Here is a 21,933-nt window from a genome sequence, read left to right as displayed (position 1 = left end):
GACCAGCAACGGACTCATAAAAACCCTGGCTCATTTGGCCGTTTTGGACCCCTTTATCTTATTTTCAAAATCCCTTCTGTTCTTGCTGTAGGATAAAATAGGAAACTAAAAAATTCACTGAGCCCTACTACAGCAATATAGGCTTACATATGCATTGCCTTGTATTTTTAAACTAACAATATTGTCAATAGGCAGAAACAGAAAATGGTCAATTCACTCTATAAAGTAAATATATATAATATATATTTAAAAAGTAAATATACATATTTAATCTATTAGGCTACAACTTCAAGGAAACGCTGCTCCATGCACAGCTAACATATCAGAAAATGAATAACTGGTGAATGACAAGAAGTCCAATAAAAGGTTGTTTATTTATACATATACATCTCTATTCCTCCTGAGGAGGTGGAAGCGGGACTCGTCTCCTCGTTGCCCGATCCCCCGCCAAGTTGAACCACCTGATAGCGTGTTTGGTGACCTCAGCGTCCGTGGCTGACCTTGTCAACACATTTTTACTCACAGCACCTGTAATCAAACAAGATTACAAGACAGATACGTTTATGTTTATGGTATGTAGCATCCAAAGCCAAGTATGCTTACACAATACAAAATATGTGATAGGTATTAAGGAGATTACATTTGAAAAAAAAACATGACTTAAAGTTACTGGAGGTGGTTAAAATAAGGTGCGTAAACTATGAATTTGTGATCAGGGTATAGGTGTGCAAGACATCCAAAATGTTTAAACAATATCGTTATTTGGTTCCTTGATCAGAATACTTGTTTGGCTCTATTGGATGACGGCGGCGGGGGGTTGGGGGTGGGGGGCATAATTAAATATCCATAACCCAACTTTGGGAGGTTGACATTGTTTTCTTATAATCACTTTTACCTACAAAGGACACACATCTAAGTAGTTAGCTTCCTATTAGCAAATTTAATTTTACATTAATTTCCATATTGTGTAAAGGACCAAAAAAAAATGTCCTGCCCTTTTCTGACTTTGAGCCCCTGCCCCTCTATAATCATGTGCACGTTCCTGAACTACAGTATACGCTGCATACACTATAGTAAGACATTATGTAATACTAACCCCTGAACATCAGATCCATCACCCCTACGGACTTGTTACCGGTCATCTTAGCGTCAGCTGCGGATTTGGTCCATTCTTTGATCAAGAGGGAAACCGCACCGAAGAGGAAAGCGAGCGGGCGCCCTTGTCCTTGTGCTCTTCTCCGCGCGGACCGAGACGCGGGATTCTCCGGCAAAAAAAGAGGCGGTGGAGTCTGCTTCTTCATCAACAGCAACTGGTGTACAGACGTGACGGTGATATCCCAACACTTCTCTCCTGCTCTGGAATATCTTTTCATTCTCTGTAAGCCCTTTTATTCACCGCGTGAGATTGTTTCATTCATACTGGTGGCTGCCTACATACCACCCGGCGCGGACGTGCGTGCCGCTCAGCGCACGCTTGCAGGCCAGATCTTACATGTGTAACGGTCTTTTCCGGACTCTCTTGTTATCATACTTGGTGACTTTAAGAAGGGAAATTTGAGCCAGGAATTACCCAAGTATAGGCAGTTTATTAAATGCCCGACCAGAGAGGAGAACACTTTGGATCACTGTTACACTACAATAAACAAGGCATATCATGCAGTCCCGCGCGCTGCTCTCGGACTATCAGATCACATAGTGGTGCACTTAATCCCTTCATACAGACAGAGACTGAAACTGGCTAAACCTGTTATGAGGACCATTAAGTGTTTCACCGCAGAGGCTGTGGAGGAGCTGCGTGCATGTTTGGAGACGACAGACTGGGAGGCAATTGGAGCGGCCACGGACAATCTGGACGAGTATACGGACACTGTGACCTCATACATTCAGTTCAATGAGGCGCGCATCATTCCAACGTGCACCAGGGCTTGTTATAACAACGACAAGCCCTGGTTCACACCCAAGCTCCGACAGCTGCGCAAGAAGAAGGGGACTGCGTGGAGAAGCGGGGACCGGAGTACCTACAGAGACAGGGAAGTGCACATGATTATAGAGGGGCAGGGGCTCAAAGTCAGAAAAGGGCAGGAAGGTTTTTTTTTGTCCTTTACACAATATGGAAATTAATGTAAAATTAAATTTGCTAATAGGAAGCTAACTACTTAGCTGTGTGTCCTTTGTAGGTAAAAGTGATTGCCATTTCTTTTGTGTCAACAAATTATGGTCATGAGTTAATTCACATTATCATAGGCTTGGAAGACATGAAAAGCAACAAAACACTGGTTTATTATTAGGCTATTTATTGTTAAAGATAAGCACTTTAATATTGAACATTGAACAGTGCAACATGAACTTTGAAAAAAAATACAAAAATAAATACCCAAATGGAAAAAACTTCAATGTGAAAATCTGTCCTTCTTCCCTTAACTTGATGAAAACACCATCAAGTTGTAACTTATGGTCTATCTCACTTAATGCTCAGACTAAACAACTGAAACGCAATACAGGGCCAAAAATATGGACCAGGGGCCAGTAGAGGGCTGTATCCTTTCTTTTTTTGGCATTGTGCTGCAGGCATAATCAACATGAATCAAGTTTAAATGCAGATGGCAATATTCCTAACAGATAACCTACATCTTATATCCCCAGAATGCTGAAATTATTATTATTATTAATAATAATAATAATAATAATAATAATAATGATTATTATTATTATTATTATCATTATCATTGTTCTTCTTCTTATTATTGTTATTATTATCATTATTATTTTGTTAACCCACACAGTAATAGCAAAGTCACAATAACCTTATATCTAAAACTCTACTGTGAGAGAAATGTGATCCGCCGTAAACACAGTGCATTTTATTTTGAAAATTAACCCAGTGTTTTATTTTGTATTTTGTACATTACTTCCTGTCCCGCACGATCCGCTCTGCTCTGTGCGGACTTGATGTGCCGTGCTCAATTGATGCGCCGTGCTCCGATGTCCGGCAAAAACAGAAGCTGACACATTGAATAATAGAATAATACAGCGTTTTTCTGAAATATTACCCATATTAGATGCTGAATAAGTGGACGGCGACTAGACCATAACTCACAGGTTCAAGTTGCTCCACTGTCACGTCTCAGGGGCGCAGTAACTTGGCTCTCTCTCCTCTCACTTACTCACTCACTCGCCCGCTCTCTCTCTCTCTCTCTCTGAGTAACCCCTGGCTGCAGCCCGCAGATCGAGGAAGGGCTAAACGTTTAAAAGTTTAGACCAGTCCACATTTAGGGAAAATTTAAGCCCCTCCTCGATCTGCAGGCTGCAGTCAGGGGTTACTCCCTTGAACCGCGAAAGCAACCCGGTTTCGAAACGAATAAAGACCAACTTCGATATTGTACATTATAAACTAATGTATGGATAGACAAACAAGTCGATCATTAAAATGTTCATGCAAGTAACAACCAATCAGCATTCAACCGTCAAACTCAGTGCAGTGTAGTGCAGTCCGGGGTGAACTGCAGCATGGAGGAGAAAGTGATTGTTGCCGTTTGCGACTCCCGGAGCTTTATATATAATGACGTTTGAGAATCTGCTGGATCTCCGCCACCAGATGGAGCCCGCGGGGGTGAACCCATGGGTTAAACATTTAGCACCTCCTCGATCTGCGGGCTGCAGCCAGGGGCACTTGCTCTCTCTGGCGGAAGCGACAGGCTCAAACAACCCGGTATTACTAGAAAACGTGGAGTTTTTGTACCGCTGTTTTTTTTACATCCCTGACAGGAATTTATTAATGTTGTTTAAAGAAAAAACAAAAACAAAACACACACACACAGGCAGAGGGCACTTTTTAAGACGAGGCAAAAAAGGGCAGGGGCTCAGGCACCCATAGGGCCCTATGTGTGCACGTGCCTGTACAGAGAAGCGAAGTACCACTTCAACAGGGAAGTGGAGAAAGCTAAATCTGTTTACTCTAAACGTCTACAGGAACAGTTCCGCTCCAATGATTCTGCGGCCGTTTGGAGAGGGCTAAGGGCCCTTACGAACTATAAGCCCAAAGCCCCCCAGGCCCTGAATGACCGGCCTCAACATACATTACTGTCGTCATGAACGGCCTTCAGCTCATCAAAGCTCTGCTCCCCCCACCATCACCCTCCCCACTAACGCCAGCACTTCATTAAAGGATTTAAAGGACTCCAAGAACATCACAGGACTTTAAAGGCCCTATCCATCCAAGAGGAGGATGTACGCCGGCAGTTCTTGAAGCTGAATACGCGGAAGGCCCCTGGGCCGGATGGTGTCTCCCCCTCCACTCTCAGACACTGCGCGGATCAGCTGGCTCCTGTCTTCACTGACATTTTCAACACCTCTCTGGAGCTATGACGTGTGCTGTCCTGCTTTAAGACCTCCACCATTGTCCCTGTCCCCAAGAAAGCACGGATCACAGGACTTAATGACTACAGGCCTGTTGCGCTGACGTCTGTGGTCATGAAGTCCTTTGAGCGCTTGGTCCTGCCCCACTTCAACAACATCACCGCCCCCCTCCTGGACCCACTGCAGTTCGCCTACAGAGCCAACAGGTCTGTGGATGATGCAGTGAACCTGGCCCTCCACTTCATCCTGGAGCATCTGGACTCCCCAGGAACCTACGCTAGGATCCTGTTTGTGGACTTCAGCTCTGCTTTCAACACCATCCTCCCTGGACTGCTACGAGACAAGCTCTACCAGCTCAGCGTGCCCGACTCCCTCTGCAGTTGGATCAATGACTTCCTGACAGACCGAAGACAGCACGTGCGGCTGGGGAAGATTGTCTCGGACAGTCGAACCACGAACAATGGTACTCCTCAGGGCTGTGTACTTCCCCCCTGGCTCTTCTCTCTGTATACAAACTGCTGCACCTCCAGTTACCAGTCCGTAAAGCTGCTCAAGTTTGCGGATGACACTACCCTCATCGGGCTCATCTCGGATGGCGATGAGACCGCCTACAGGAGAGAGGTAGACCAGCTGGCGTCTTGGTGCAGCCTCAACAACCTGGAGCTGAACGCCCAGAAAACAGTGGAGATGATCATGGACTTCAGGAAAGTCACAGCCCCACCATCCCCCCTCACCCTGATTGACTTACCCACTCCCGTCTCCATTGTGGACTCCTTCCGTTTCTTGGGCACCACCATCACCCAGGACCTCAAGTGGGAGCCGACCATCAGCTCCCTCATCAAGAAGGCCCAGCAGAGGATGTACTTCCTGCGGTAGCTGAGGAAACTTAAGGTGCTGACCGAGATGCTGGTGCAGTTTTACTCAGCCATCATCGAGTCCATCCTCACCTCCTCCATCACCGTGTGGTTCCCCGGCGCCACAGTCCAGGATAAGCATCGACTGCAGCGCATCGTACGTGCTGCTGAGAAGGTGATTGGCTGCAAGCTCCCATCCCTCCAGGACCTGTTCTCCTCCAGGACCAGGAGGCCTGTGGGTCGGATCACAGCTGACTCTTCTCACCCTGAACACAAACTATTCTCCCCACTTCCCTCAGGCAGGAGACTACGGTCCATCCAGACCCACACCTCCCGCCACCTAAACAGTTTTTTCCCCTCGGCCATCAGGTACATGAACAATAACAAGATCTGATAGCTCAGTTACATCTCTTTTTATTACCAAATCTGTGTTATATGTGTTTTATGTTGCACGATTGCACCAAGAAAAATTCCTAGTTTGTGAACCCGTTCTCAAATAATGGCAATAAAAACTATTCTGATTCTGATATTTTCCACCTACAGTAACATACTGTACAACAGGTCGTCCTGTTAGAGCAGGGGTCGGCAACCTTTACCACTCAAAGAGCCATTTTGGCAAGTTTCACAAATTAAAGAAAGTAATGGAGCCACAAAAAAAATTTTAAAATGAAAAACACCACATACATAGCTTAAATGCTTTGTGCTATGTTAACCAGGGGTCTCTGACACACGCACCGGCACGCACTTTAATGTGGAAATTTGATGTTAGTGCAGCCCGCGAGTTTTGAATGAATGGCACTTGATAGCGTCTTACTTGCCAGCCCTCTCATTTTTCCCGGGAGACTCCCGAATATCAGAGCGTGATGACACTGCTTTTGGCGCCCTCTACAGTCTGCCCTAACAGTGTACCTGCTCGACCACACGTAGAATGCAGTTTCAGCTTGTTTACGTAAGTGACAGCAAGGCGTACTAACTCAGCAGCCACACATCTTACACTGACGGTACCAATACCCAGAATCCCATGCAGCCCTAACGCTTCCGCTCAACCAACGCACGGAGAGGGGGGGGGGGGGGGGGGGTTGATGTGTGGGGGGATTTGGTGGTAGCGGGGGTGTATAATGTAGACCGGAAGAGTTAGGGCTACATGGGATTCTGGGTAATGGTTGTGTTGTGTTTATGTTGTGTTACGGTGGGATGTTCTCCAGAAATGTGTTTTTCATTCTTTTTTGGTGTGGGTTTACAGTGTGGCGCATATTTGTAACGTAACAATGTTAAAGTTGTTTGATACGGCTACCGTCAGTGTAAGCTGTGTGGCTGCTGAGTAAGTATGCTTTGCTGTCTCCTGTGTGTGCAAGTAATAACAACATGCAACATGTGGCTGGACTGGAGCTGTATGTAAATGCTATAGAGGACAATTACTGCAGTGCAATTAGGGCACGTCCTTTATTTAGTAATTGGAGTGTAAATAGGGTTATTTTTTCCCTGGGAATAATCTATGAGAGACACTGAGATCCATAAGTCTCATGGGAAAATTGGGGGGGTCGGCATGTATGTAGCTGAGTCGCATCAGAGTGGTCAAGGAGCCGCATGCGGCTCCGGAGCCGCGGGTTGCCGACCCCTGTGTTAGAGGAAATGCAGTAAATGAGGTATTATTTTATTATTTTATCAGGTTTTCTTTTCATTTATGTTGCTTTAAAGGTGTTGTTTGAAATACAGTTACAGATGTCATTAGCGTGACTGGAAAGAGCAATGACATCTCCAGACGAGTCTCGCTTTACAATATATGCTTTAACCTAGTACAATCCAGAAGAGTGCAGTTTGGATTTATGGTGTGAAAGATGCAGGCCTTATTCAAAATATGCAAATTTGCTTCCACTTGGCTGGCAGCCCGGACATGTTGGTGCTGAGACACCAACGGACCTGTCAGTCAAGGATGCATCAACATCAATTTGTCGGTCAGCATCCTACGTGGAATAATACGTGACGTGTTAAGCACTACTACCATATTTTCCGGACTATAAGGCGCACTTGAAATATTTTTTTTTCTTCTCAAAACTCGACAGTGCGCCTTATAACCTGGTGCGCCTAATGTACAGAATAATTCTGGTTTTGCTTACCAACTTCAAAGCTATTTTATTTGGTACATGGTGAACTGATAAGTGTGACCAGCAGATGGCAGTCAAACACAAGAGATATATGTGTAGACAGCAATATGATGGCAGTCACACCCAAGAGATATGTGTATACTGCAATATGACTAAAGTAAACAACACCAACATTTTATATATTCCATTGAAATTATAGAACATTATACACGGCGCTCAAAAATCCATCAAAATGTTTTAGTACGACTTTGGTAAGCTATGAAGCTGCACCGCTTGATGGATTGTACTGTGCTTCAACATACGAGTATTATTATGGGGACAGCGTGGCGTAGTTGGGAGAGTGGCCATGCTAGCAACCTGAGGGTTCCTGGTTCAATCCCCCACCTTCTACCAACCTCGTCACGTCTTGAGCAAGACATTTCACCCTTGCTCCTGATGGGTCGTGGTTAGGGCCTTGCATGGCAGCTCCCGCCATCAGTGTGTGAATGGGTGAATGTGGAAATAGTGTCAAAGCGCTTTGAGTACCTTGAAGGTAGAAAGGCGCTATACAAGTATAACCCATTTATTATGGTGTGTGTATAAGGTAAGACATTATCTGGCGTTTTGTTTTGCAATATTATGCACAAGCAACTTTTCTTACCTTCTGGTACCTGCTGATCTGTATTTGGAATTTGCATAAGTCCTGAAAAATTGTGTGCATCCGCCTTTGTAGTCCGTGTCAACGCCGTAGTCGATAAGCTTCTTCTTTTTCTCTATCTTTTTGTAATGGGACATTCATCCTCCACTGTTGCCATTTCTAATATAAAGTAGTGTAAAGTTCTTACTTATATCTGTCAGTAAACACCCAAGGAACTTTAGTTATTAGAGAGTTCCGGTTGGACGGTTTTTCAAGGGACGCATTTCTGGCGTCGTCGTTTCCGGATGAGGAGATGCTGCTCCGTTATTGATTGAAGTAAAGTCTGAATGTCTTTAAAACAGTTAGCTCCATCTTTTGACAGCTCTTCCACTCCTCGCACGCTACACCGCTGCAACAAAGATGATGGGGAGAAAACGCTGGCGAAGGTGAGCCACGTAAATAAGACCGCCCACAAAACGGCGCATCCGGAAGCCAGTCAGAAAGCGACTTGAAGATGATCTATAAAACATAATCTATGCAACATTTTGACCAAAGAACCACCATTACATGTTATGTACACCACAAGGAAGTATTTTACATTTAGAAAAATAATAATAATATGACTCCTTTAATGCGCCCTATAATCCGGTGCGCCTAATATATGAAAAAAGATCGAAAATAGACCATTCATCGGCAGTGCGCCTTATAATCCGGTGCGCCCTGTGGTCTGGAAAATACGGTACACTATACAGGTACAGCAAAATCACTAAATATCAATCACTGAAGCTATAAAAAGGAAAAGATTGCAAGAAAACACACATGCACGCACGCACACACACAACAAAGTCACAATCAAGCTTTTTTTTTTTTACTGGGCAAATAAATAATCAGTTCTAAGGTCAAACTGCCCTCATCATAAATAGTATTAAAACTATTAAACTGTTGACACAATTTAACTTTTTCAGGATTAGTAAAAGTAAACACAGTGGATGCTCTACAATTGGTTTGTGTTTCCAAACAATTATCAGAGGAAATGATCTGTTCCAGGGTCAACCTGTCACCTCCATAACACGGCTCTGGTCTACAGGCATTAGGTTAAACAATTTTTGTTTACTTTATTTATCTACATGAGATTGGTCAGTGGAACCTTAACAAACACAGTTCAACCAATTTTACATAAGAAATGGAAACAATCTGTTCCAGGGTAAAACCGTGGCCATGTTATCGCCTTTATTTACTGTACAGGCAATGTTTACATTCTTGTCTACTGAAGCCTACTGAACATTATTGTCAATGTCTTATTGTACTAAGTCTGTATGCGGCGTGAGTTCATTTTAAGAGTTTGAATTTGCATAGCAGCGGCTGCACTTTTTCTTTGGGGTAGGGTTTGAGGGCCAGACATGTGGGGGTGTTCTCTGGCTGCTCGATCCAGAGCTTGTGGGCCACGCCAGCCTGGGTCAGAGTCTCTGATAAAGCAGAGAGGGCGGCTTCGTCTGGAGCCTGGAGAACACAAGTGTAATGACTGCACGGCTCACAGGCTCAAATGATAAATACAAATATGTTTTGATTTCAGGAAAGAAATGGACATTAATTTAGTTATGTCGATTGGATAGAATAGATAAGTCTTTATCCTATGGACTATGTATATACTTTCGTTGTTTTCCTGTCAAACGCATGAATGGTTTTGGATTAGTCCCTTAGCACAACGAGGAGTCATGTGCTGACATTGATTCTGCTATTGCAACTGTTTTGTCAAATATAATAATAAAAGGACCCCAACTATGGAACTCTCTACCTGACACTTTGAAAAGTATACCTGCACTTGTCACTTTCAAAAAACAAACAAAATGATGGCTAGTTGAGCAACAATCGTGTTCCCATGTTTAGTTTTTACTCATTTTTACAAATTGGTTTTTATCTAGTCTACACTTTGTCTGTTATTATTATTATTGGCCTTTATCTAGTTTGCACTTTGTATTATTTATATTATCGACTCATCTTTGCCTAATTCTATTTTTTATTTTCTTATTTTAATGATGTTGGATCTGTGTTGTTGTTGTTGGAGACAAGTGTTGTAAATTAGCTTTGGCTACAAACTCTATGATGCATACTTTGGATAACTGTCTCAGATGTTTATGTTTTTGTATCTGTCCCTATTTCAAATAAACCTCTATATAAATATATATAAATCTATCGAATATTCATTCTTTAAAAGATGAACAGATAACGGTTTTGAAGGCATTTATTTTACTTTTCGCTCCGTCGTTATCCAATATGTCGGCTGTTCTGTTTTGGATTTCACAGCGTCGCTCTCATAAGCGTCACAGGTTGATTTCGTTGTGAGTGGTTGAAGTAGTACGTCATTCAAGATAACGGACAAGTGGTTTATCCAATCACATGCAATGATTTTTTTTTTACAAGGCCCTGCCTTCTGAAATACATCCCCTATAGCAGACCTGGGCATTGTGCGGCCCGCGGGCCGCATCCGGCCCTTTGTACGTCCCTGTCCGGCCCGCGTGAGGCCAATTATAAATTACAAAATAAATTTTAAAAAGCATCTATTTCGAGTGTGCAATACAACGGTGCTGCTTTTGTTTTGAAAAGCGTTATTTGTATTACTTCCGTGTGGACGTATGCTCGTGCGCGCAGCGGCAATCTCAAATTACAAAATAAATTTAAAAAAACATCTTTGTCATGCGTGCAATACAACTGTGCTGCTTTTATTTTGAAAAGTGTTATTGTGCGTATGTCCTGTGAGGGAAGGCGCACAGCGACTAAAAAGAGAAAAGTTGATGACGAATGGCGTGTTTTCAACAAGACAAGTAAAGGTAAAGCCGTGTGCTTATTTGTGGTACACACGTTGCTGTGTTTAAAGAATATAGTGTAACGACCTGCTGAAGTAGATGTTGTCTTCTTGAGTTGCGTAAATGAGGAGTGAGGAGACGTGCGTGTGGAAGGAACGAGATATGTTGAGCTGTGTTAGTATAGCTTGCTCAATAAAAGTTTAAAAAGAGCGTCAGACTTGATGTGCACTTCTTCTGGACACTACAATTGGTGGCAGAAGTAAAACTTTGCGCATACTGCACTGTTTGTGTGCTACGTCATCGGGAGGTACGTGCCACGTGAGGAGCTCGCCGCAAAGAGAGAGAGAGAGAGAGAGAGAGAGAGAGAGAGAGGGGCATCGTTTACAGGTGCAGCCACGCTGCTTGCCACGGGGGGAATTCCGCCCTCAAAAAAGACTCCCAGGTTTGATGGCAAGGCGAACTGGGAGGCATTTCATCCCACTTCTGACATCAATTGTAGCGTCCAGAAGAAGTGCACACCAAGTCTGATGCACTTTTTAAACTTTTATTGAGCATGCTATACTAACACTGCTCAACTTATCTCGTTCTTTCCAAAAGGAAAACCAATCCTCACTCCTCATTTCCGCAACAGCAACGCTTCCTCCTTCTTCGCCAATCACCTTACAGGCGTGCTACGTTCACAATGTTTTCTTATCTGGTTAAATAAAGGTTTTACAACAAAGAGGATGCAGGATAAAGTGACAGAAATTGAAATTTTTGTATTGTAATATACATCAGGAAGTGTTGTGTAAGAAAGTGTTAAAAATAAAACCATCAAAAGCCATCTGCTTTTGTATAAAGATAAGTTAGGTTAAATGAAAATATTATTATTATTATTATCTATCTTACGGTATATCAAAAATAATTTGAGCAAAATTTAATTGAAATATTGTCAGTGTGGCCCCCCAGCAGTGCTCAGGTTGCTCATGCGGCCCCCGGTAAAAATTAATTGCCCACCCCTGCCCTATAGAGAAGTCCCAGATCCTTGTGTGGAGTTCAGCGAACTACAAGGATCTGGCCACAGTCAGGTCACTTCTCTCACGTTGAACGTGACATTTACGCGTCCTGTGATTGGATACTCACCGGGACTGTTAGCGGATGAATTTGAGAACACAGAGCTGAGAGACAGTTGCGATAGCCAATCAGATCACAAGTTGTTGACAGTATCTGTTCTGTTACAACTAAAAGTTGTAAACTCTTGTTGTTAATGTATGTCATACTTGTCATTTAATTAACATTGTTACATGTGTATTTGTCGCCATCATGTGGTCAGGGCAGTTGATATATATTTGAGAAGTGTGTACTTTGAATCAAACTTTACTGACCGGAAGTTGCATAAGCCAAGCAGAGAAATTTACGGTATATGTTTTAAAGGCCTACTGAAAGCCACTACTACCGACCACGCAGTCTGATAGTTTATTTATCAATGATGAAATCTTAACATTGCAACACATGCCAATACGGCCGGGTTAACTTATAAAGTGCAATTTTAAATTTCCCGCTAAAATTCCGGTTCGAAACACCTCTGAGGATGACGTATGCGCGTGACGTCAATCATTGAAACGGAGGTATTCGGACACCATTGAAGCCAATACGAAATAGCTCTGTTTTAATGTCATTATTCCACAGTATTCTGGACATCTGTGTTGGTGAATCTGTTGCAATTTGTTCATTGCATTATGGAGAAAGAAGCTGAGCAAGCAAAGAAGAAAGTTGTCGGTGCGAAGTGTCTATTTTGCGAGGGAAGTCAGCAGCAACACGTACACAGCCGGCGCTTCTTTGTTTACATTCCCGAAAGATGCAGTCAAGATCGAAGAACTCGGACAACAGAGACTCTTACCAGGAGGACTTTGATTTGGATACACAGTTGCGATACCGTGAGTACACAGCTGCGCTTCCAAACATTTGATCGCTTGCTATAACTAGCTCAAGCTAGTAGCTAGGAGCTAGTATTAGGATTAATTTGTGGCATATTAAATATAAGCCTGGTTGTGTTGTGGCTAATAGAGTATATATATGTCTTGTGTTTATTTACTGTTGTAAGTCATTCCCAGCTGGATATCAGGTCCCACCCGCGCGCTTCCAAACATTTGATTGCTTGCCAGTATGTGCGTGTCATGTACGTAACTTTGATTAAATATATAAGCTTTATGAACCTTGGGTTAGGTCAGGGGTGTCAAAGTCAAATGGACGGAGGGCCAAATAAAAAATTTAGCTACAAGCCGAGGGCCGGACTGTTCGAATGTTCATTGAAAAATTTTTAAATGACGCATATAGTCTAGTGAACCTAATTGAACCTACTGAAAACCTAACAAATATATTCCAATATGATCAGATAAATAAAGCAATATTTTCTTATGGCTCTGTCAGTAATCTTTAATTTTCAACAGACACAAAAGACAAATTTCCTTTATATAAAAATCCCCATAACATGAACATTAAATGAAAGAAACCGGTATTCAAGGCACCATCAGTAGCCTATATTTTCTATTTTAGCAAAAGTGGGCTAAATTTACTTCAAAGAAAAAAACAATAATAGCAATTTTCTATCATCCACTCAACTGAAATATTTTTAAAATATAATTAAATTGAAATACAATAAAATAAAGTGCAAAAATCTATAAATCAAAAACAACACTTTGTTTAAGGAGAAGTAACATGCAGTGAAAACAAATATTAAACTTTAACTTTTAAACTTGAATTGAGTAAAAACTCTAAATATGTGATTGCACAGTAATGTTCACATTAAACCCCCCTCCTCCCTCCGTGGGAGGGAGGCGAGTTGGGTGCCCGAAACCCCCCGCTGGTTTCGGCCCGCCCCTTGGCGCGCGTGGCACGGCGGGCTCCGCGACCCGACGGCTGGCCCTCGTGGCTTGACGGCGGGCGCGTCCCAACGGGCCGCGCGTAGGGGTCAAACGCAGAAGTCTCAGGGCCTCGTGGTGAGGGGGTGGCCTGCGGGTTTCGGCCCGCTTGACCCCCCCGCTCCGCTTGGCGCGCGCGGCACATGATGGGTTCCGCCACCGACGCTCGGGCTGCAGCCCGACGGTGGTGCGGGCCCGGCGGTGACGCGCGGTTTGGGGAAACAAAGCAGAAGTCTCAGGGCCTCGGGGCCGGGTTTCGGCCCGCCCCCTTGGCGCGCGTGGCACGGCGGGCTCCGCGACTGACGGCCGGGCTGCAGCCCTTCGGCCGGCAGGCGCGTCCCGGCGGGCCGCTCGCCCCCTTCCGGAACCTTGGACCGGCATCCGCTTGGTGCGTGTAAAAGATCTGCGGTCTGCGGGCCGGTTCTAATAATAAATCAAGATCATCCCAAGGGCCGTAAAAAACCTTCTCGCGGGCCGGATATGGCCCGCGGGCCTTGACTCTGACATATGTGGGTTAGGTGAACGGTTGTTTGGGCTGAGTGAGTGTGTGTGTTGTGCAGGTGTTTGAATTGTATTGGCGGGTTATATATACGGGATCCCGTCCATATTACCCGCTCGAGCTATAACTAGCTCGAGCTAGTAGCTAGTAGCTAGGAGCTAGCATAACAAACACCTAGGTGTTTTTATGCGGGATTAATTTGTGGCATATTAAATATAAGCCTGGTTGTGTTGTGGCTAATAGAGCATATATATGTCTTTTGTTTATTTACTGTTGTAGTCATTTCCAGCTGAATATCAGGTCACCCCCGGCTCTCACAGCATCTTCCACTCCCCACTAGTCCTTCACTTGCACTTTCCTCCTTTACAAATCTTTCATCCTCGCTCAAATTAATGGGGAAATCGTCGCTTTCTCGGTCCGAATCTCTCTCACTTCTGGCGGCCATCATTGTAAACAATAGGGAACTTTGCGTATATGTTCAATTGACTACGTCACGCTACTTCCGGGAGGGGCAAGCCTTTTTTTATCAGATACCAAAAGTTGCGATCTTTATCATCGTTGTTCTATACTAAATCCTTTCAGCAAAAATATGGCAATATCGCGAAATGATCAAGTATGACACATAGAATAGATCTGCTATCCCCGTTTAAATAAAAAAAATTCATTTCAGTAGGCCTTTAATTGATTTTTACATGTGCCAGAAAATAACCCGTTTTTTATACTGTTGATATGCAACGCTAAATTGGCCCTAGTGTGTGAATGTGTGTGAATGTTGTCCATTGGCGTTGTTAGGCCTATTTTAGAGGGGCTATATATATATATATATATATATATATATATATATATATATATATATATATATATATATATATATATATATATATATATAAAGGCTGCAACAACTAATCGATTAAAATCGATTATAAAAATAGTTGCCGATTAATTTAGTCATCGATTCGTTGGATCTATGCTATGCGCATGCGCAGAGGCTTTTAAAAAAAATTAAATAAAAAAATATATATATATTTTTTTTTAAATAAACCTTTATTTATAAACTGCAACATGTACAAACAGCTGAGAAACAAAAATCAAAATAAGTATGGTGCCAGTATGCTGGGTTTTTTCAATAAAATACTGGAAAGGACAGAAATGTAGTTTGTCTCTTTTATCCGATTAATCGAAGTAATAATCGACATATTAATCGATTATCAAATTAATCGTTTGTTGCAGCCCTAATATATATATATATATATATATATATATATATATATATATATATATATATATATATATATATATATAAGAAAAACCCAGTGAAGTTTTGTGCTTGTGCGCTACGTTCGCTCCCATCCTGTGCATCTCCTGAGGGCTAAGCCCCCCCTGTCCTTAAAAGCTAGTGACGCCCCTGATGTTGTCTCTCTATCTGTGTTGGCCCTGCGATGAGGTGGCGACTTGTCCAGGGTGTACCCCGCCTTCCGCCCGAATGCAGCTGAGATAGGCTCCAGCGATCCCGAAAGGGACAAGCGGTAGTAAATGGATGGATGCAGGGCCGGCCCGTGGCATAGGCCGTATAGGCAAATGCTAAGGGCGCCGTCCATCAGGGGGCGTCACGCCAGTGCCACAAATGTTGGAGAAAAAAAAAAAAAAGTTGGTACTATTATTTTTAAATACAAAAAATAATCCCACGTTAATTAAAATGCAAAGTAAAGCCTATTTAATAGAAATATTATTTGTTACAACATTACGCCCCCCCCCCACCCAGAGAGACGTACGCTCTTTGTGTGTGTGTGTGTGTGTGTGTGGGGAGGGAAGAGAGAGAGGGGGGAGGGGGGCGTGTCTGATCATGGCGGAGCAGCAGTCGAGTTTGTTACATGGAGATATTTTCACTACTTTCCTTTTGTCGAGCACAAAGAAAATAACATTTTAGTTAAATGTAAATTGTGCTTTGGATCAAAGATCCCGTCTACTACCCAAAACAGCAATTCAAATGTGCTGAAACAAGCTACATAAGCAACATGCTTCGACGAAGCTAGTAAAGAGAGACAGAGACTCCAATGCTACTTTCCCTCCACCACCACCACTTAAGGATTAACTCTGCCTCTGCTCATCATGCAGCACTGAAGGTACACACTCTGTCAGTCAATGTTCCCTCTAATTGTTCATGTGTGAGCAAACGCAAAAAGTCCCTGAGCATTGAGTGGAGGCCATGTGAGCAACATCAGACGTGCACACTGTGGCTACACCAGCAGCCCACCTGGCCCAAACCTGACTAAATAACAACTTTAATCTCCATCCATCCATCCATTTTTTACCGCTTGTCCCTTTCGGGGTCGCTGGAGCCTATCTCAGCTGCATTTAGGCGGAAGGCGGGGTACATCCTGGACAAGTCCCCACCTCATCGCAGGGCCAACACAGATAGACAGACAACATTCTCTTATTATTATAATCAAATTACAGCAGTCATTTCCATTTGTAACAGAAGTGTTTAGGCCCACTTACAATGACAATAACAACAAATATTGTTTTTCATGAACTGTGTACTTGTATTGTTTGTCTGGGTGGAGGTCCTGCTTTGGAAATCATTTGTACCCCTTTCAGACATTGCATTTAGTTTCCATTAAAACATTCACATGTTGCACAATGAGATGTAAGCAGGGGATCATGTGTACATTCCTGCAACTTCCTGCTTGTAAAAAATATATTTTTATTAGTATTTATTTAATATACTAACAGCATTTAATGATTAATATTTATAAATGAAGATTCCTAATAAATGACACTAGAATAAGCACACATTTGATTGGTAAATCATAGTGTAACGACCTGGAATGACACTTTATGTGTGGTGTTGGAGTTGTCCCACTTTTTGTATGGCTGTAAACGCATCACTGGCTAAGTGCCATATGTGCATGTGTTGGCGCAAGTGAGAAAGAGCGAGCGGCTGCTGTAGATCTAACAAAGTTGCTTTTGGTCTGGTTTGTACTGCAGAAAATGACCACTTTTGCTAGATATCATTTTTTTACTAATGTTTTAGTGATGTGTTTATGGCCGACAATAAAGAGTTTTGCTCAGTAAAGTGATGGATGGAATTCATGTCCTCAAAAAGCGTCTCGACAGACGTTACAATATTTGAACAATGATGACAAAAACAGTTTTCTCTGTCGTGCCCGTGTGTCGAAAATTGTTATGCACTTATTTTTTTATTTTATTTTGTGCGTGGCATAGATTTGCCGTGCGCAGAGGACGCTTGAGCAGTGCGCAATTGCACAGGCGCGCACCTTAGAGGGAACGTTGCTGTCAATTCTCTTATATACTCTTTCATTCTAGACTTCTAGAGTGTTTGATTATCACATCACTCTAAATGTATAGACTATAAAGTTCACAAACATAAAGAGGGATGCTAGAGGGCCAGGCCAATCTTTCCTTATCTCTAAACTAAAACTGGGGAAATGTGTAGAGTGTTCTGAGCTTTAGACATGATTTTGTGTCAGAATTCCTTGAGGAAAAAATGCATGGTTAGGCTTTGTGTATGTAGTGTGTGCCTTTCTTGCTTTTCAGCTATGTTGTTATTATGCTGTTTGTTACTTATGTATGTTATGTTGCAGCTATTTAAAAAAGTTTTGTCAATTTGTTCTGGCCAAAAACAAATTGGCCCTTAGAAACATATCTTTGTCTTTGTGTGTTGTATGTAGAGCACATTGTTTGTGTGTTGTATGTAGAGCACATTGTTTGTGTGTTGTATGTAGAGCACATTGCTTAGCAGAGTTGAGTGATGCAAATGCATGTCAAGTTGATCAACACATTGTATTATTCTCCAGTGCAATAACAGTACTGAAATGAAGGCTAAAAGGGCATTAATGGGAGCTTTAAAAAAGAAAAAAGAAAAAAAGAAATAACTAAATAGTTACTTTTCACAGAAACGCATTACTTTTTGGTGTAAGTAACTGAGTTACTTTTAAAATGAAGTAACTAGTAACTGTAACTAGTTACTGGTTTTCATTAACTAACCCAACACTGGTGATAGTAACCTGGCTTTTTAGCATTAAGCTAATGTTACATGATACGGCAATTGCTAATCAATAAATAGCTAGTTCTGTTTTAACGTCGGGTTAATATTGTGGAGGGGGCTAAATTGTTATGGAAAATAATAATGTAACGTTAGGTAATTACAGTACTCCCACGGTCCCACCTTCATTCCTCAGGGACATTTGTATTAGATCTTTTAAGCAGGTGTTTTTTGTTTACATTATTATTGCCTTCTGGTTAGCTAATGTTTGCCCTGCAGGTAATAGTCACTTTTCCACCCCTTTATATATTAGGTATAGTTGTAAGCCTAGTTGTTAAAGTGCACATCATTAATGTTAATTAAGCAATATCACATGAGAGGGAATGCTGTTTTTTAATTTGAGCACTGCTGTGATTCGGTTAAAGATAATCATAACATAAATAATATAAATAAATGATAAATGGGTTATACTTATATAGCGCTTTTCTACCTTCAAGGTACTCAAAGCGCTTTGACAGTATTTCCACATTCACCCATTCACACACTGATGGCGGGAGCTGCCATGCAAGGCGCTAACCAGCAGCCATCAGGAGCAAGGGTGAAGTATCTTGCCCAAGGACACAACGGACATGACTAGGAAGGTGGAAGGTGGGGATTGAACCCCAGTAACCAGCAACCCTCCGATTGCTGGCACGGCCACTCTACCAACTTCGCCACGCCGTCCCTCATATAATGTATTATACTGTTACTTTACATTCTGCTATTCAGCATTTCACTGTAATGACAATAAATTGTTAGATATTCATTTTTTATTTTTTGTATTCATTTATTTATTCATATTTTTTTTTTATCTTGTTAACTATTATGATTGTTAATTAGCTTTCTTTGAGTAAAAAAAAAGGTCAAAGACAAAGCTATTCGGTTTCTTGTGAGTTTATACACTTCACTGCCGATGTGGGGGGGCGCCACCTAAAATCTTGCCTAGGGCGCCAGATTGGTTAGGGCCGGGCCTGGATGGATGTGATTTTTTTTTATACTGTTGATGTGATTCAATAGCCAGTAGTGTGTAAATGTGTTCCTGTGTAGTATTTCTCCAGCAATGGTCATGTGGTGATATCAATTATGGTATTTTGAGAGGTAATCATTGAAGTCGGACATCACTGAAGGCCTAGGTGGGAAACGCATTGCTACATAAAGTAAAGTAAAGTACCAATGATTGTCACACAAACATCTCAATAAGCATCAAGGGTTCATATCTTTAGCGCCGATTTCTTTACAGCAATAACAATGTGTCGTTAACTACGTGGTAAATCAGCACTCAAGTGTTTGAAAAAAACGCAGTGTTCTTAAATCGGACGTTTTTCCAATGGAGTTCGGAGTAAGTGGCCACTCACCCCGAGCACTACTTTGTGCATGTCGTCCAGCTCCGCCAGATAGCGCTGCGTGTCACCGTCGGTGTAGTGCAAGTGGATGGCGGCCATGGCAGCGTGGCAACCTTGTGCTACCACGGCTCCCAGGGGCCAGGACAGCTTGTGGACCAGGTCCGAGCGGACGACAACATACTGGACCAGGCGGCTCGGGGACCCAGCGGCGCCTGAAACCGCCATCGTGTTCAGGCGGAGGTGTCGGCGTGTGTTGATTTCTTTTTCCGGGTCGAAGAAGAACTGTAGTGTCAAACCAATGGCGCTGCTGCCATATAGTGGTAGACACTATAACTACACCACGCTGCATTACTGTCGCAGGAATAGATGTGATACAAAAATCCTATTATGTACTCAAATGTCATTATTTCAAGTAAAATTGAATAAACAAGAGACACACACACACAAATGTCACAACAATCATTTACTAAGCATACACAGTATAATATAAATATAAAATGCTATTTTTATTCTTAAAATTGGTGAGACATCATTGTATCTGTGTTGAGACAGATGACCATACAAACAAGGTTTTATTCAGAGTCTACCAAAAAACATTTGCTGAGGCTTCTATGCGGCCATAACAAAGATGGTGTCCCCCCTAAACGCCGCGGCCGGCGGAGGAGTGGGTCAGGTAAGGTCAGGTCACGCCGCCCTCAGGTCTAGCAAAGCCGCGTTTTAAACGCACAGAGAGCAACGACAATCTCTACCATAGGTTTTCTGGACGAACGCACATCTACGTCTCACCGGAGTCCAAAAGAAACAATGGCAATTAGCAGCATGAGAGTGGAGTGTGACGTCAAGTCAGGAAGATGACAAATGAACTAAACATCCAACCTAACGTGATCATTGTCACTGTACTCAAACAAAGTGAGACAATAGACAATCAAATCAAAGCAGAGTGAATGGCGGACTTTTGTTTGGCTCACTTCAAAAAACATTAGATTTTTCTCTCGAAATGACAGTAAGAAAACAAAGAGTTTCAACATTATTATTGTTCTTTTTTTGTATAGCTAATTCCAATGGTATTGTTTTGTTTTTTTAAAGTCTTCTTCAAAGTTTGGCTGACATGCTGAAAATCCTGGTGTATTTCTGCAGGTTTGTGTGTTGGCGATCAAAAGGAAAAGTACTGAGCGAACCACTCCTGGCGCTGAGCGTCCGGCAGGTCGATGGCGGCGTCCTTAGTCTCAAGAGGGCTTGAGGGTGCATGGCAAAAAAGAGAAACAAATATTACTTTTGTATTTTTAACTGTATATGTGATATTTTCTTAATTTATGAATTGTAATAAAACATCCACCAATATTTTCCAATATTTTGGTTGCCTTATTTAAAGGGGAACTGCTCTTAAAAAAAAGTTGTGTATGTATGACAATAAAACATATTCTAATTCGTAAAATGTGGCAAGTACAAAGTGGCTAAAATTCCAGCAGATGGGAGTAAAACTGCCAACAATACTCCATTTAGATGTCGTGACCTGAATATTAACCAAGTATTAACAATGTCGTTATTGTAAGAGCAGCGCAAACGCAGACAAACTATTTTTAGCAGCGCCGTGATCACAGAGAGGTAACTTGCTCATGCAGATATTGACATATTGAGCCGGTGAGCTGCTGCATCACCTAAGAGTTAGTAAAAGTTAATTCTAGATTGTAAATCAAGGTTGTAGTCTTACATCTGAGAAGTTAGTAAACTTTGACATTCCACTTAGACCAGGAGATGGCAAAAAAAAAAGACGAAAAGAAAAAAAAACCTTTTTTTTTACCCTCTGTGAGGATTATGATTAATTGTTCCTCAACGGGAAGATACAAACATTCCATCAGTCAGCATCCCAATGAGAGCAGACATTGTACAGTAAGTGATTGTTTTATTATGTTCGTAGTTTGTATTTCTTGTTTAGCACTTTGCAATACTGCTACTTGCTGGATCTGCTGATCACTCAGCTTCTAAAATTTGTCGCTCTCCCTCTGTTAATTCAGGCTCAAAAATATAAGGTTCTGGATCATCATTTGTCCCAAAGTAGTCATTGTCGTCTCTCATGAAGTCTGCCATGAGTACTGGTGTTGTTGTTGTTGAAGGATAAAGCAAATGTGATGCGTATGTGAAATTAATATGCCGCCGTATGCTTAAAATGAGAAAATAACAAAGTATTACATGTTTTTTATGAATGTGAGTGTTACTACATTACATATACACTTACAGCATGTACAAACCCCGTTTCCATATGAGTTGGGAAATTGTGTTAGATGTAAATATAAACGGAATACAATGAATTGCAAATGATTTTCAACCCATATTCAGTTGTATATGCTAAAAAGACAACATATTTGATGTTCAAACTGATAAACTTTATTTTTTTTTGCAAATAATCATTA

General features: G+C 42.1%; 2 protein-coding genes across 4 annotated transcripts in view; both read right to left on the bottom strand.

Annotated features, from left to right (window-relative positions):
* Window positions 1–9,021: 9,021 nt before the first annotated feature.
* ptrhd1 (peptidyl-tRNA hydrolase domain containing 1) lies at window positions 9,022–19,816 on the bottom strand. The gene is made up of 2 exons (XM_062043560.1): window positions 19,535–19,816; window positions 9,022–9,431 (listed from the first exon to the last, which is right to left on the bottom strand). The coding sequence occupies exons 1-2, from the start codon at window positions 19,745–19,747 to the stop codon at window positions 9,261–9,263; spliced, it is 384 nt and encodes a 127-aa protein (XP_061899544.1). The 5' UTR covers window positions 19,748–19,816; the 3' UTR covers window positions 9,022–9,260.
* Window positions 19,817–19,977: 161 nt separating this feature from the next.
* fam184ab (family with sequence similarity 184 member Ab) overlaps window positions 19,978–21,933 on the bottom strand; it is a 140,137-nt gene continuing 138,181 nt past the window's right edge. For all 3 annotated transcript variants that reach the window (XM_062044869.1, XM_062044871.1, XM_062044872.1), the window contains one exon: window positions 19,978–20,757. In XM_062044869.1, the coding sequence (XP_061900853.1) occupies window positions 20,676–20,757 (82 nt within the window). In that variant the 3' untranslated portion in view covers window positions 19,978–20,675. The remainder of the gene's footprint in view (window positions 20,758–21,933) is intronic.

This window comes from Entelurus aequoreus, linkage group LG04, assembly GCF_033978785.1.
Source record: "Entelurus aequoreus isolate RoL-2023_Sb linkage group LG04, RoL_Eaeq_v1.1, whole genome shotgun sequence".
Classification (NCBI taxonomy): Eukaryota; Metazoa; Chordata; class Actinopteri; order Syngnathiformes; family Syngnathidae; genus Entelurus; species Entelurus aequoreus.
Note: the sequence above shows the minus strand (reverse complement) of the source record. Positions and strands in the feature narration are given on the sequence as shown.